The sequence below is a fragment of the Numida meleagris genome, chromosome 4 (genome assembly GCF_002078875.1).
Source record: "Numida meleagris isolate 19003 breed g44 Domestic line chromosome 4, NumMel1.0, whole genome shotgun sequence".
Taxonomy (NCBI): Eukaryota; Metazoa; Chordata; class Aves; order Galliformes; family Numididae; genus Numida; species Numida meleagris.
Window position 1 is genome coordinate 19,251,263 of NC_034412.1, and position 14,558 is coordinate 19,265,820.

Below are 14,558 nucleotides of genomic sequence, written 5' to 3' on the forward strand. Positions count from 1 at the left end.
GGGGGACATGCAGCAACACACAGAAGGTAGAGCTGTGTGGGTTGGCAAGGCAGAGGGGCTCACAGCGGAGGGAGCCCAGCTTCCCACAGCAGCGGGGACAGAGAAAGGCAGCGGGGAGGGCCGGGCTGCTGCTCCGCCCGGTGCTGCCATAGCAGCGTTGGGGAGCTGCCATAGCAGTGCTGGGGAGCTGCCAGCTGCTGCACGGGTACCTGGGCCCGGCCTGCTCCTTCTGCCGGCCTGGGGGTCCCACTGTTGTGATTTTGGTTCAGGCACTGCAGCAGCACCTTGGCTCCAGCCCTTCTCCTGCTGGATGGTAGGTCCTGGGTAAAGGAGCGAAGACAGGTAAAAGCTCTCTCTATGGTGCAGGTTGGCAGCAGTTGGAGTCACGTAATTAGAAGACGACGGCTGCACATTGTGGTCAGAGGACTGCTGTTGCTGTGGAAGAATGACTGCAAAGAGAAAGGAGGCAGTCCTTCAGGTCAGTGGGAGCGAGCTGTGCTGGAGTGCCTCTGAGAACTACTTCTAAATTCACAGAGAATGAAAGAATGAAATTTGGTCTTCAGCTATCTCTCATTCTGTTGTCAGAGCCTTGCTGTAAGGTTCTCATGGTAGAAAAGCATTCCTGAAGGCATGCGGGAAGCATAGGGGAATCGTAGCAAGGCAAATATGGCCCGAAGGTCAATGCCAGGGGTGCAGTTTGCTCACTGCAGGTTGCACTGCAGCACTGTTACCTGCTGGCACTGCTCTGCATTTCGGTTGCTTTCAAAGAACACAATATGGGTGTTTTGCCGGAGAACTGCTCAGAGAGCTCCCAGTAGGGAGCTGGAGAGAGGGAGTCCTGGTGGTCTGAGTCTCACTGGGCATTTCTGACCAGTTCGTGTGTGTAGAGAGATTGCTGCAAAGCTGGAAAAAGTTGGGAGGTACCAGGAAGAATTCCAAGGCTGAAAAACCTATTTCATATTAATGTGTAGAGGACTGTTTCCCTATTTACACCCTGCAAGTGCCCTAATGATGCTCTATAACTGTATAGGGGAGAGGGAGTTTCCGAGAACTGATTACTATGCAAAGCCATAGAAAAAGCCAAAGGAGGTTATGAGCATCTTTAGATTTTGCATGGAGTTCAGTGTTCACTAGAGAGAAATGGCGAAGGAGGTTAAGAACTCTCTAACTCACTTTAAAATATTGGAGAACATGGAGTGAGAATGTGAATGTATAAGAAGAGAAAGGTGATCAGTTTAAGCTAGGAATTATTTCTGTTGCTGCCTGTTGCACTGCATTCCTTTGAGATGGCAATTGTGTTGGCAACTAGCTACACATCCAACTTGGGAGATCCTAGTTTAGGTCTGCATGGATGTGATTGTGTGATGTGGGCCTTGTGCACGACACAGTGAATTGTCCTAGAGATGCTCTGGTTAAATCAGAGAAGAGCCACGACCTAACTGGTGCTGAGTATCCATGTTAGCAAAGCACTTTGAACAGTGCTGGCATCGCTTTCCAAGTCTATCAGTTGAACTCATTATTGCAAATTACAATCATCATAAATGAGATGAACTCATTAATGTGCTGTGAAACGCTCCGAGGGTGGTCCTAGCACTGCTGATACCTGGAATAATTGCATTTCTGAATTCTGCAGATGTGCTCTGATAAATTAGGCATGGGGTCGCATACTGAAAACAGAGGAAGACATTAGAACAGAGGGAGATGTCAGAACAGCTCCCTGCTCTAAGTGAGGTGGGGTCCTGGAGCAACTGCTCACTGTGACCTCCAGTGATGCCTGAAAGTCTGCAAGAAGCTGCTTGATTTACATGGGAATTTCCACTCTGAGTTCTTGACTTGGGAATTCTAGCAGTCCTTTAACGTGTATCGGTGTTAATTATTGAATAATACACTTACTGCAACTTACAGTCTTCTAGTGTGTACTAAGTGTATTTAGGATTAAGGATATTGACTGAGAAAGCTATTAGGAATCTCTGTTGTTCAGTATCGGCACAGCAACAAAGAAATAATATTACCAATGTAAGTGATTCTTTGAAGTCACTTATTTAAAGAATTAAAAATTTCAGAACAACTTAAAAAACACCAGATTCTACTAACCCTGGGTTTCACCCTTTTTTGCTCCCCTCCAAGTCCAAGGGCATCCTACACTTAAGCATTTTTAGCACATTACAACAGCATGGATAATTTATTGAGTTATTGCTGACACTTGAGTAGCTTGTGCTGAGCTGTTTTTTTTATTATTTTACTTTGCAGTAACACCCTTTGACAATTATTCTTTGTTGCCTTTGCATGACCTGCACTTATAGAAGTAGGCTGCTCAGCAAAGGAGGTTGCTGGAGTTATTGGAGATGGTGTGGTGTCCAAAAGCACTGCCCGCCCTGCAGTGCTGCATCCCATGGTCGGTCACAGGGGTCACCCCATCCCAGCTTTGAGCAAAGCTGCCTGGTGTGAGGGAGGGAAGAAACCCCTGAGGTAGGGAGGGTGGGGGGCTGTGTAGAACAAATGCTTCCATGGGGTATGTAAATATGGGTTGGCCTGAATGCTGCTTTCACAGCTGCAGCTTCAGGTGATCCCCTAGCTGCAGCCTCTTGCCTTGCACATCAAAGGACCCAGAAAGCCCATAGTGCTGTCCGAAGGCTAAGGTCAGGACTGTGGCATGGTCAATCCAGTTACATGGCACTGCCTGGTAGGATCAGCTCGGGTTCTGCCCAGCCAGCCCTGATGCCAACACCCTGTGAAGACACAGGGACCATGTCTCTGCTCACCCCCAGAATAACTCTGTCTCTCTACAAACCAAAGTCGGAATCTCCAAGCACACAGGCTGTTCAAAGAGTTGCTGCATCTAAAAGGGGAGGACTTGCATCTGTCGGGGTGCTCCTACCCCTTCCACACACCTGTGCAGTGCTTCTGGGGGGTCTCCAGACCCTGCTGGCCAGAGGAGTGCAGGCAGGAAGTTTTTCCTGCAGTGCTAGATAATGCCTCTCTGGGCAGATGTGTCTGTCATGCAGGTAAGCACGCAGTGATGTGTCCGTATGTTTACAACTACTTGATGACTTACTGTTGTTCTGATTGTATTAAATTTTCACGCAGATGAACATCAATAGCCAGGAGCTGTGGGAGGAAATGCTGTGTCTCAAAGGCCTCATTGGTAAGGGCTTGGTCAACACACAGTGTTGGTTTGTTCTGTGTTACAAGCACTTTGGTCCTGTTAGAAATTAGTTTCTTTTGGTATGAATGTTCAGACAAACCCTCCTCTTCTCTTGCCCTGAGTGGAAGTAAGGAATAAGTTAGCAGCGGCTGTACTAGCTAGAGGTCACCATCTTATGTGGAACAGTTGTCATGGAACCACAGCAGCGCTGCAGGAGCATCGAGTCCCCTATCCAGCCCCAGGCGTGGGGCGAGGTGGTCCCAGTGCAAGGAAGAGCCCTGGCTCCCAGGCTGGGGGTCAGAGGATGGCTAGCTGAGCCTGTGCAGCAGGTCACCCTGGAAAATCTGATGCCTCTAGGGTCACGGCCATGTACATTTATCTTTTAAAGACTCTACAATGTTGTTACCTTGTTATTTTTAATGACATTTGACCCTTTGATCTGTTAGTATTAGTATATTAGTAGTTAGTTTCTACTGCAGTTGACTCCTCAGCCCTTCTGCTGCTTTGTGAGAGTCAGAACTGTGGGAGCAACAGCCCCAAGCTGCAGCTTGAGAAGCTCAGGTTGGACCTTAAGAAAATCTCCTTCCCCAGGAGGGTGGTGCCACAGAGATCACCAGAAAAGGACACTTCATTTCTGTGAGGATTTCAGGTTTCTTATGGCATTAATGGCCTTTGTGCAGTCCCCTTCCAAAAGATTACACTGCGAAGTGCATGAGCTAGCTTATTGGTGTAGGTCTGAAACGACCCATTCTGACCTTGTTCTTATTTTCATGCTTGCAGTTGTTGATGCATATCAAGCCTGGTGTGGTCCATGCAAAACAGTAGTGGATGTTTTCCGAAAAATAAGGAATGAAGTCAGCAGTGACCTTCTGCATTTTGCTGTGGTAAGGTCCCATTTGGCACTGCTTAAAATATCCGTATTCCGTCCCCTGAACTTAGTAGGTAACTGCAGGCTGAAGTCATTCATCTTTCCAAATCCAGCCAAAGCAATAATGGTGCAGGAGTTCCAGCTTGTGTGAATGGACCTGCTGGATGAAGGCAGTTGGTAACATTGATAAGAGCTTGTACCATTAAAGATTTTCAGGCTTGAACAGTTCTGTACTTCTCAGATAATTTTTCTGCAAAGGAGAAGGCTTGTACACAATTGATCATTTTGTTTCACGTCTTTCATATTTTACCAGCTCTTGCTTTAACCCTGCCAGCAAACTTGCTGTTGTTTGGCAAGGTGACAGGTTTGTTGGAAGATGTGTGGCTACTGACATGGTGAACTTTCCAAGGGACTTGTTTCTGCAGTGCGCACCAAACTGCTTAAGCAAGTAACACTGGGCAGGATCAGCAGCATGCATGTTCCTCTGCTGTACAGGGGGAGTGTGAAGGAGCTGGGTTTGCTAACCTTGAAGAAGAGAAGGCTTGGGGGAGAGCCAAGAGCTATCTTTGGCTGTCTAATGGGGCATTATTAGAAAAGGTACAGACAGGCATTTCTCAGTGCTATGTAGCAAAAGAACAAGAGACAACAGGATTGAGTTGCAGCAGGGAAAATTCCAACATATACAAGGGAAAAAAAAGAGCATTCACAGTGGGGGTGATTAGGACACTGGGACAGGTTCCCAGAGAGCTGTGGAGCACTGATTGATAGAGATGCTCAAAACTCCATTCCACACCGCCTCGTGCACACTCCTGCTGCTGTTCCAGCTCCTACAGGCAGAATCTCCCAGAGACATCTGCAGCTTCTTGAGTGTGGTACTGAGCTGAGAGATAACCGTGTCCCTCGCTCTGACCAGTGTCATTTCAGCCTGTAAGCCTGGGATTTCCCTGTATGTGAGGGATGAGCACAGGCTGTTCTGTGTGTATTCCTTTGAAGCAGAACTGTTTTCCCATAAACACTTTATCTGACATTCATTCTAGGCTGAAGTTGATTCCATTGATGCTCTGGAAAAATACAGAGGAAAATGTGAGCCCATCTTTCTCTTCTATACAGTGAGTGAAAAGTTCATACAGTAGTTGCACAACAATAAACATGACTTAGCAGTGGGAACAGCTGTCCTCTTGGAGAGCTGTGCTACTGCAGGACCTCACTGCTGCCACAAGCTGCTTTCTTTCATCCTCAGACTGATCAGGAACAGTAAAGAAAGTTGTTCCAAAGTTTCCCTTTTGTTCTGGAGTGCAGCAGCTCTGCCTGTGAGGAGGGCCTGGTACATCATTTTTTATCTCTATTGTTGATCTGGATGAGGGGCTTGAGTGCACCCTCTATAAGTTTGCAGATGGCACCAAGTTGGGGGGAAATGTTGATCTGCCTGAGAGTAGGAAGGCCCTGCAGAGGGGTCTGGACAGGCTGCATTGCTGGGCTGAGGCCAGTTGTATGAGTTTAAACAAGATGAGTGCTGCACTTTGGTCACAACAACCCCATGCAGAGCTACAGGCTTGGGGCAGAGTGTCTGGAAAGCTATGCAGAAGAAAAGGACGTGGGGGTGTTGGCTGATGCTCGGCTGAACATGAGCCAGCAGTGTGGCCAAGAAGGCCAAGGGCATCCTGGCTTGTATCAGAAATAGCGCAGCCAGCAGGAGCAGGGAAGTGATTGTCCCCTGTACTCAGCTCTGGTGAGGCTGCACCTCACGTACTGTGTTCAGTTTTGGGCCCCTTACTACAAGAAAGACATTGAGGCCCTGGAGTGTGTCCAAGGGAAGGACAATGAAGCTGTGAGGGAGGGTTCTGGAGCACAAGTCTTATGGGGAGCAGCTGAGGGAACTGGAATGGTTCAGTCTGGAGAAGAGGAGGCTCAGGGGAGACCTTATCACTCCCTAAAAGGAGATTGTGGCAGGTGGAGGTCAGTCTCTCTCTTCCAGGTAACGGCAATAGGATGAGGGGAGATGGCCTCACATTGTGCCAGGGGAGATTCAGGTTGGATATTAGGAAACATTTCCTCTCAGAAAGAGCAGTGAGGCACTGGCACAGGCTGCCCAGGGAGGTGGGGCGGTCACTGTTCCTGGAGGTGTTCCAGAGCCATGGGGATGTGGCACTGAGGGACAGGGTCAGTGGGCATGGTGGGGTGGGCTGGGGTTGGACTTGGGGATCTCAGAGGTCTTTTCCAACCTGAACGATTCTATGTTAACACAATACGTGATATGTTTCTCTGGTGCTTTCCAGAGCCCATAGTGCTGCACTCACAGACCTGCTTTTCACCCTTTTCAGAGAGGAGAACTGGCAGCTGTTGTAAGAGGAGCAAATGCCCCGTTGCTGCAGAAGACCATTCTGAAACAGCTGGCAGTGGAAAGGAAGGTTTTGGAGCATGGAGGAGAGCGTTTGGTGGTAATCAGGCTCTGAATCCTCCTTGTTAGAGCAAAGGCTCAGCTCTCCAGTGCCAGCAAGGCTCTGAAGCTGGGTTACTTCCTGCCCAAACCCTGTCAGTTTTGCTGGGCTGAGCTTGAGGGCTGGCTGATGTGCCCCCTGCGTCACCTGGATGGAAGGAAGAAGCTGAAAGGGTGGTTGTCTTTAAAACTTCTGTCCTCTTGGGAAGAGGAAAAGCAGGACAAAGGGGGAACTGTGCTGTGTTTTCTCCTGATGTGCTCACCCATCCCTAGCGTTTGTTATTCCTTTAGGGCACCTTCTTAGCTTTTAGTTCCATAATCTAACAGCTCTCTGATGGCATTTCTCAGGCTGTAGGGGAGGGCACGTCCTTGCACTGTGCCATGCTTGTCCCAGTGCCGGCTGCAGCTCAGCGCAGCGAGGAACATCACCGTGCAGTCACTGCCTGCCAGTAGCTGTCCTGCAGCGGTTGTGCTGGGAACAGTGCTGCTGAGGAAATGCTCCTTTTGTTCCGAGCTCGCTGTGCAGCGGTACCACTGCATCCCCTGTTTCTCATAGATGGCAGTGACTCTCACTCGAAACTCCCCATGCCACTGATGATTTCTTTCCCTCCCCCCGCAGGCTCACGTTCTCGCCGCTCCCGAGTCCGGTTTCGCAGCCGCCGTCCCGAAGCAGCCGCGCACTTCCCAATAAAAGTAGCTCCATGCCTCCGCCCCTCGGTTACCGCAGCGCTGCGGCCCCTTTAACGCCGGCGCGGGGAGGGCGGTGGGGTCGGGCTGCGCCTGCGCGTTGTGGGGGCGGCTCGGGACGCGGGTTCGAGTCCCGGTCCCGCCGGCCTGCTCGCTCCTCCCCGAGCCGCAGCTCGGCCATGGACGCGGCGCCGGAGGAGTGCCTCGCGGGAGCGGTGGCTGAGCCGGACGGCCTGCCCTGCTCGGAGCCGCCTGCGCCCCGCCTGAGCGCGGCGGAGCTCGACCGCGAACTGGACTCCCGCAGCGAGCCGGTGCGTCGCCATTTCCGTGCCGGCGCTGCCTGTCTCGCCGCCGCGCCCTCCCCTCTGCGCCCCTTCGGATGCCCCGATTCGGACCCCGTGCTGCGGCGGGATGGGTGGAAGCAGGGAAACGGTCCCTGCGGCCGCTGTGCGAGCGCTGAGGGAGAGCTGCGCGATGCAGCCGCTGGTAGCCCTCGTGCTGCGAGCCGCCGTGCCGTGTCCAGCGCAGCGGGGCGGGGATCGGGCCGAACGGAGCGCTGCGGGACACGGCCCTGCCAGGGCCCGCCTAACTCCGAGCTCAGTGGGGCGGGAGTGCCCTCGGAGCGAAATGCACCCTCCTCGCATCTCGCCCCGGTCTTCCCTCTTGGTTTAAAGCCGTTCCTCTTCTGTTGTTGTCAGGCGGAATCTGCCGCCTGTGCACGGGGATGGGTGGAAGCAGCATGCCTGGCTGCTCTTCTCGTAGTTAGCAGAGGTTTGGATGGTGGAGCAGGCACCTAACCTCGGTCTGTGGTTTCTGATGTCCAGATCGATGACAAGGAGTTCGACATCCCTCAAGTCGATACCCCCCCAACGCTGGAGAGCATCCTGAACGAGGTGAGCTGGGCACGGTGCAGTGCTGCGGCTGAGCCGCGGTCACTGAGGCTGGAGAAGGCCTCTAAGGTCACCCAGGCTCTTGTTTTCTACTGGGAAATAAAGTGATGTAACCCCAAGACTTCCCAGTACCGATGGCTGACACAGCACATGCTGAATCGAATAATTGCTATGTTCTTCGCAGCTCCACCTTTGTAGTCTGGTTCACATTTGCCCTGTGGCGGAAGGAGCAAACCCCAGTGTCTGACGGTGCAGGGGAGGAGTGACTTTGCCTCACACGTGTTGGAATAAAACCACATAGAATTGGGTGTGAGTGCACCATGTTTAGAACAAGCATGGAAGCAAAGACAAGGAAGTGGGTTTTTTAGCAAGCTGAGGAAATTGGTGGTTGGACTTCCAGTGGAGCCAGTATACTGGTAAAAAGGAGTTTGGAACAGGTGACTTTAAAAAAAAAAAAAAAAAACTGCATTAAAGATACAGGTATAAACTGTCCCAAACAGTCACACACAGTCTAGGAACTCATCAGCAGTTTGCAATTTGTGTGAGCCTAAACTCAGAGATGCAGTCACATCCACGTCAAAGGAGTAGAACTGTGGTAACCTGAAAAAAAATATGGCTCAGTGCAGACAGAGTCTTCAGTGCTGTTTATGTCAGTGTATACAGGACTAGCAAAGTGTTTTCTGGAGAGGATTTCAACGTAGGCACAAGCTGGCTGAGCCCATAGGCATACCTTGCTCTGAAAAAAGGCGCAGTGTGTGCTGGGCTGCTCTCTGTAGGACAAACAAGGAGCACCTGCTCTGATCCCTGCATGCATCTGGCACTCGGTGCCATACTGTGTTTGCACTCTCTGGCTCTGCACTTCAGGGACAATGTGAACTGTGCTAAAGTTAGAAGACAGTCAAAACAACAGCCATATAAAATAATGCAGAAACAATTCTAGGCAAAGCCTGAAGAGAGGGATCATCACCAGCAGAAGGCAGCCCTGGAGCAGTGCACAGTTAGGTCCCTCTTGGCAGCATTCTCTCGCTGAAGCTCCCATGCTATCCAGCCTGATTCTGTGATCACTGAGGGTTCTGAAGACTGATTCTTCCACGCTATCCTCAGTATAGTAGAGTACAGTTCAGTAAAATAATAGTTCTCTTCTTCTAATAAAAGATTATCTGATTGTGTTCTGATTCTCTCTTTTTTCTGCTTGCTTGATGCCATTTTGCTAATGTTTCAGTTAGGGTGTTGTGTGTTTTGAACGTTTACCAAGTGTGGTGATTCTCTTCCTTCAGACTGATGATGAAGAAGAGTCTTTCATTTTGGAAGATCCCTTTCTCTTGAACATTGATAACACGGATACACACTCCTATGACACATCTTCTGTAGCAAGCTCTGACAGTGGGGACAGGACACACCTGAAAAGGTACTGCAAGTCTGATAGCCTGGGAGATTAAATCAATCAAAAATAATTTTCTTTTTTTTTGTGGGTAGAAGGACTATCCAACACTAAGGACAATTGAAGCTTCCTAAAGCAACCTTCTGCTGCCCCCCCACGTTGAGCGTTTCTGTGAGTGCCTGATCTAGCTGTTCCCTGGGTAGGGACCCCTTCATTGCACACGGAAGTTTTGTGTCCTGATGTTATATCCCAGCGCAGAAGTCCTGGGAGGATGCTGCAGGACAGCTGCTTTTGACAGAATAGTCCTATTCCTGCAAAACCATGTAGGCAAAGTTGGGATTTGTTTCTTCACTCAGGGTTAGCTTGTTAGAGTACGTGCATTTGATGGGACTACAGTATTAAAATTTCTCTGAATTTGGATGACATCTTTAAAACACTGCACCATGATGACTTTATGTGGCTGGGGGGGGTTTTAAAAGGCAAGCAAACTGCTTTCACTCCTGTAAATGGAAAGTAAATCTTGACATCTCAAAGCAACCTGAAATGTGATAGTTAGCTGCAATCCTGCTGACTTACTTTGCTAATTACTCAGATGATGGCTTCATCTGACACCCTGAGCCACTCCCATGGCCTTCTTATGTACCATGGGAAGTTGGCCTCTGGTTTCTGTTATGTTGTGATTGCTACATGAGCAATTGCGTTGGCCATAAACACTCGAGTGTGATGGTTTATGGTGGTGTACTGAGCCACTGTCCTTTCTTTTTCAGATAAAACGGTTTGTATTGAGTGAAATGTAACCTGAAGGGACTTATTTTCCAGTACAGAGGAGGCAGAAAAACCAGGAATCATTTTTGTCATGTTTGTTTGAAGCTGCTCACCACAATTATGGGTCCTCAGCTGCAATATAAGCTATTAAGTGTGTTTCATCAACCTACCTACTTGTTTGTATGTCTCTGGAAAGATAAGAATGAAATTTTCCTGCAGAATTTTCCCCTCCTATGTGTGTTACAGTATACTAGAGCTCTTCAGAAGTTACTTTTCCCTGTACAGTAGTTACTTTTAAAAACATTTTCTCCATAAACAGCAACTTTTACCTTTTGGATAAAGCCAGCTGTTTGAATTGGATGTTACACTTTAAGCATACTTCTGGCTTTCCCAGGGGTCCCTATACTGCTAATGGGCCTTTTTCAGCTGTGTATTTCCTGTAGGTGCTCATCTTTAGAGGTTGAAGCTTCCTGACTCACTGAAGCTGAATTAAAGAGCAGAAGTGTTTATCTTGGGCTTTATTAATAAATGCTATGGTTTGCAGAGAGATGCTTGAAACTGAAAATTGGTTTGAAGGACTTCTCATTTCTGTAGGAGATGAGTTTAAACAAATGCTTATGCAGGCACAGTGGTGCACTGTAGGCTTTGCTAGTGATTTCACTGCATGGTTATGTGTGCATGAAGAATTTACCTGCTGGTTTAGCTGTGGGCTAACGTTCCAATCTGTGCTTTAAAGTGTTTGGATTATTTCTTATTTCCTTAGGAAGAAAAAACTCCCAGATTCTCTCTCTCTCCATGGATCGGTTATAAGACTCTCACTTCTGAAAGGAATTTCTGCCCAAATTGTATCTGCAGCAGTAAGTGTTTTTCTCCTTTGACATCTATTAAGTAAAATTTCAGCTTGTTCTGGTGTGGAGGGTTGTGGGTGTTCTTCTGCCTCTTCAGAGTATTAGTATTAACACGTTTAGTCCATAAACTAGTACTAGTAATCTCTAACAAGGAGTGAATTATTAGCTGACTTTCTGCAGCAGCAGCAACGTGATAAGTCTTCTTTATCACTGCTTCATGTTGCTAGATGTCAAGAAAGCTGATGGGAAATGTTAATACAAAATGATATCAGTGCTGTTGTTGTTTAAAGGTGCTAGGAACAGGTTTGCTTAATGCCTGCAGCAGGCACAGAGCACACTCATCCGAGGCCTGCATGTTTCTGTGTCTGTGACTGCACGTCAGGCCTGCCTGGGGTTTGTGCTACAGTGGAAAAGGAACTGTCCAGGATGAGAGTTGAGGCAGTGATTTATATAGAATGTGAATTCTGAAGCAGGCTTGTTGGAATAAAATGCAGATGAGTCATCTGTGAGTGTTTTTGTAGGGGCTATGTGCATGGAGTCTGAGCGTGAATGTGCCGAAGCTAGTTGTTACTCGTGTTGATGGAGGTGTGAATGAGCCACCTGAGTGGGAAGCTAAAAAGGGGTTCTGGAGAGGGAAGTGGTTTTGCATTAGATATCAGTGCTATGTCCACAGAGAGTGCTAAGGGTTGTTAATTGAGTCTTGTTTTCAGAAAAAAAGAACAGCTTTCGTTTGGAATGACAGGGTATTCTGCTTCCTCACCTTTTCTGGGTGCTTTCTATCTGTTCTGGATACTTCTAGCCAGTGGTTCCCTCTGCACTTTCTGGTGGGAGTCGTTAAAACATGCCTCATGTTGACTCTGTGTGCTGTATTATTAGAGATATTAATTGAGTAGAGAGTTCTGCTGCTTACTCATAATTTGTACTGTTTTTCTAGGACAAAGTGGATGCTGGTTTGCCTACTGCAATAGTAAGTACACAATTTTCAAGTACTGTGTAGTTAGTCTTCATATGAGCTTGGTAAACATTAAGCAGTAATTTAATACATCTGATAAATGGATCTTGATATTCTTATCCTTCCTAAGAATCCTCAAATCTGAGGGGTAGGAGAAGCAGCATGAGAAGGCTATCTTCTGGGAGCAGAGTGCAGCCTTTCCTAACTGCACTTGCACTGATCAAACCCTCTACTCTCTCCTTTTTCATGTCATCACCAGGAGTTCTTAGTTGAGCACCCAACCAACCTTTCCCCCATCTGTTGGACACCTGGAAGTTTCCTACCTATTTCTTTACCAGCCATTGCTTTGACTCCTAACAGTGTTTTAAGGACATTTAAACTGAAGTGCTCACCATGCCATGAGTTCAAAGTTTCTGTCACTCTGATATAACTCAAATATGATCTTAAAGTTTTGTTGAAAGCCTGTCTGAAAGACACAGTCCTGTTTAGCAATTTGCACTGAACTTCTTGAAGTCAAGCACGCTAATTAAAGTATGTCAGAAGTAAGCTACATGTAATTAGAGATATGTGTTAAGGAGGTGTCATACAGCAAGTATTTCTGCCCTTGTGAAATTGGTTTTAGTACTTTATGAAGAAAACAAAGTCATTTGGTCACTTTGACTGTAGTAGCAGCAATATATAAGAAATGATACTTTTTGGTTAAAGAGGAAAAGGAAAAAACACGTCTAGGTGTGAGGGTTGCATAGCACAGTTGAAATGTGTGGGTGAGGCTTGTGTGGGGTGAAAAATTGTCCTTTGGTTGTAGTTCTCACGTAGGAAATGTCTGTTGCTTGTATATTAAAAAGAGTTACACCTATAACCTCCTTAAAACTTCCCCCTTTGGTAACCTTTGCATGTTATTAGAAGTGGTGGATTTGTGAATGACACTAATCAGCTTTTGATCTTTCTGCATGAATTTTTCAGGCAGCATCAAACCTGATAGCAGTGGGGACTTCCCATGGGCTAGCGCTGATTTTTGGTAAGTGAAAAATAAAGCTCTGAGGCTTTTGCATTTTAGTGATGTTTAAAAACAAAACCAACCAACCAACCAACCAAACAAAAAAAAAAAACCCAGCAAAATGAACAAAAGAACCAATCCCCAAACCAGCTAAAATTAGAACTGGATTTCTTGTTTATTTTGTGCTAAGCATGGGTAATATTTAATTTGTCCTTGTCTCTATAGTTCTTGCTTCTGTTTTGCTGGGGATTGGCACATTGATAACAAGAAATTTGTCTCCTTGACAATTGTATAAAGAACCTTTTCTGTGTTTATATATAAAATTACTCTGTTTTGATAGGGAAGAAACCAGAATCATTATACAACAATCACACAGCGTATCAATCTTTTCCCTTCTGACACAATAGCTGCCAGGAGTCGGGAACATAAAATGTATTCCTTGAGAGGGGAAACTTGTAACCCGTGGCTACCTGCAGACTTGCATCCTGGGTTTCTCCTTCCCTGACCTTCTCCTGCACCTGCCACCTCTTTGTCCCTTCTTTATGTTTTTCTTTCTCCCATCACCAACCTGTCTTAAAAATAGGTTCTGCCTTAGCTAACCAGCTTAACAGAGGGGAGAGGGCTGCTCTTGAAGTGCTTCCACACACATCTACTTTGTGTGCATTAACGTCTATGCAGCACCAAATTCAGAATGATTTTTGAAATTGAATTAACCTTTTCTTTCAAAGTTGGCTGAAGTTATTCAAGAGGCTAAAAGTTACGAGGGGACAGGGTACAGCAGAAGGGTGGGAAGGACTGTGACAGTGTAAGTCTCACGTTCTTGGGAATTTAGACTTTGAAACAGGATGTACTTAATCTAAATGTGATTAACACATGATCTGAATGAGTTTTTAGTAGGAGATCTTTGTAGTTTTTCTGAAATTTGTCCAATATGTGGAGCTGCTATGAAAGACATTTTTATGGTGGTTTTCCTATTTCTATCTTTGTATGCAGGCACTTAAGGAAGTTAGTAAGCTTTTGAACAGGAGATTGTCAGAATAATTAGAGGTTTTTTGCATTTTACACTCCAGGAAGGACTCTGGGAGTCTACATGAGCATGTGAAGAGGGAGGGTTGTTCTTACCCTGGTTGTGACTATTTCTGCAACAAGTCCCACTAAAAGGACTGATCACTGAATGCTTGAGATGCTTTATGTGCTATGGTATTTCAGTTCAGTATAAGATTGTTTAAATCCGTATAAATATGTATAAGAGTCATTTTCTTTGTTATGCCCTTGGTTAGGTTTTGGACCAACGTTTACTGTTACTTTGGCCGTGATCTTTACATTGCTATGTAGTTTGCAATTTCTGGAGGTTCTTCTGTGGTTTTTAGAAAACCTGGCACATTCCTAATTTTCCTAATTTGAAGTTCCTTGACTTTTACTAAAATAGATATTAATGCTTTAAGAATTTCTTTGCATACTTGCAACAGAAGCTTAAAGCTTTCGGGTCTATGGAAGCATATAAATTTACTGTTAATACAAGCGCATACTGGGCTTTATTATCATCAAGGCATTGGGCAGGTTGTAGAAGATGTTGACTCCTCTCTAT

At 46.8% G+C, this 14,558-nt stretch overlaps 2 protein-coding genes across 2 annotated transcripts in view; both read left to right on the forward strand.

Annotated features, from left to right (window-relative positions):
• NME9 (NME/NM23 family member 9) lies at positions 132-6,442 on the forward strand. Its single transcript, XM_021393583.1, has 5 exons — positions 132-478; positions 3,088-3,145; positions 3,926-4,029; positions 5,051-5,096; positions 6,335-6,442. Coding segments are annotated over exons 1-5 (243 nt in total). The 5' UTR covers positions 132-445; the 3' UTR covers positions 6,337-6,442.
• The window catches only part of VPS8 (VPS8, CORVET complex subunit), a 65,794-nt gene continuing 58,256 nt past the window's right edge, over positions 7,021-14,558 (forward strand). Inside the window, 7 exon segments of the mRNA XM_021393581.1 lie at positions 7,021-7,138; positions 7,141-7,448; positions 7,962-8,030; positions 9,305-9,435; positions 10,937-11,030; positions 11,956-11,988; positions 12,937-12,991. Of these exon segments, the coding sequence (XP_021249256.1) occupies positions 7,036-7,138; positions 7,141-7,448; positions 7,962-8,030; positions 9,305-9,435; positions 10,937-11,030; positions 11,956-11,988; positions 12,937-12,991 (793 nt within the window). The 5' untranslated portion in view covers positions 7,021-7,035.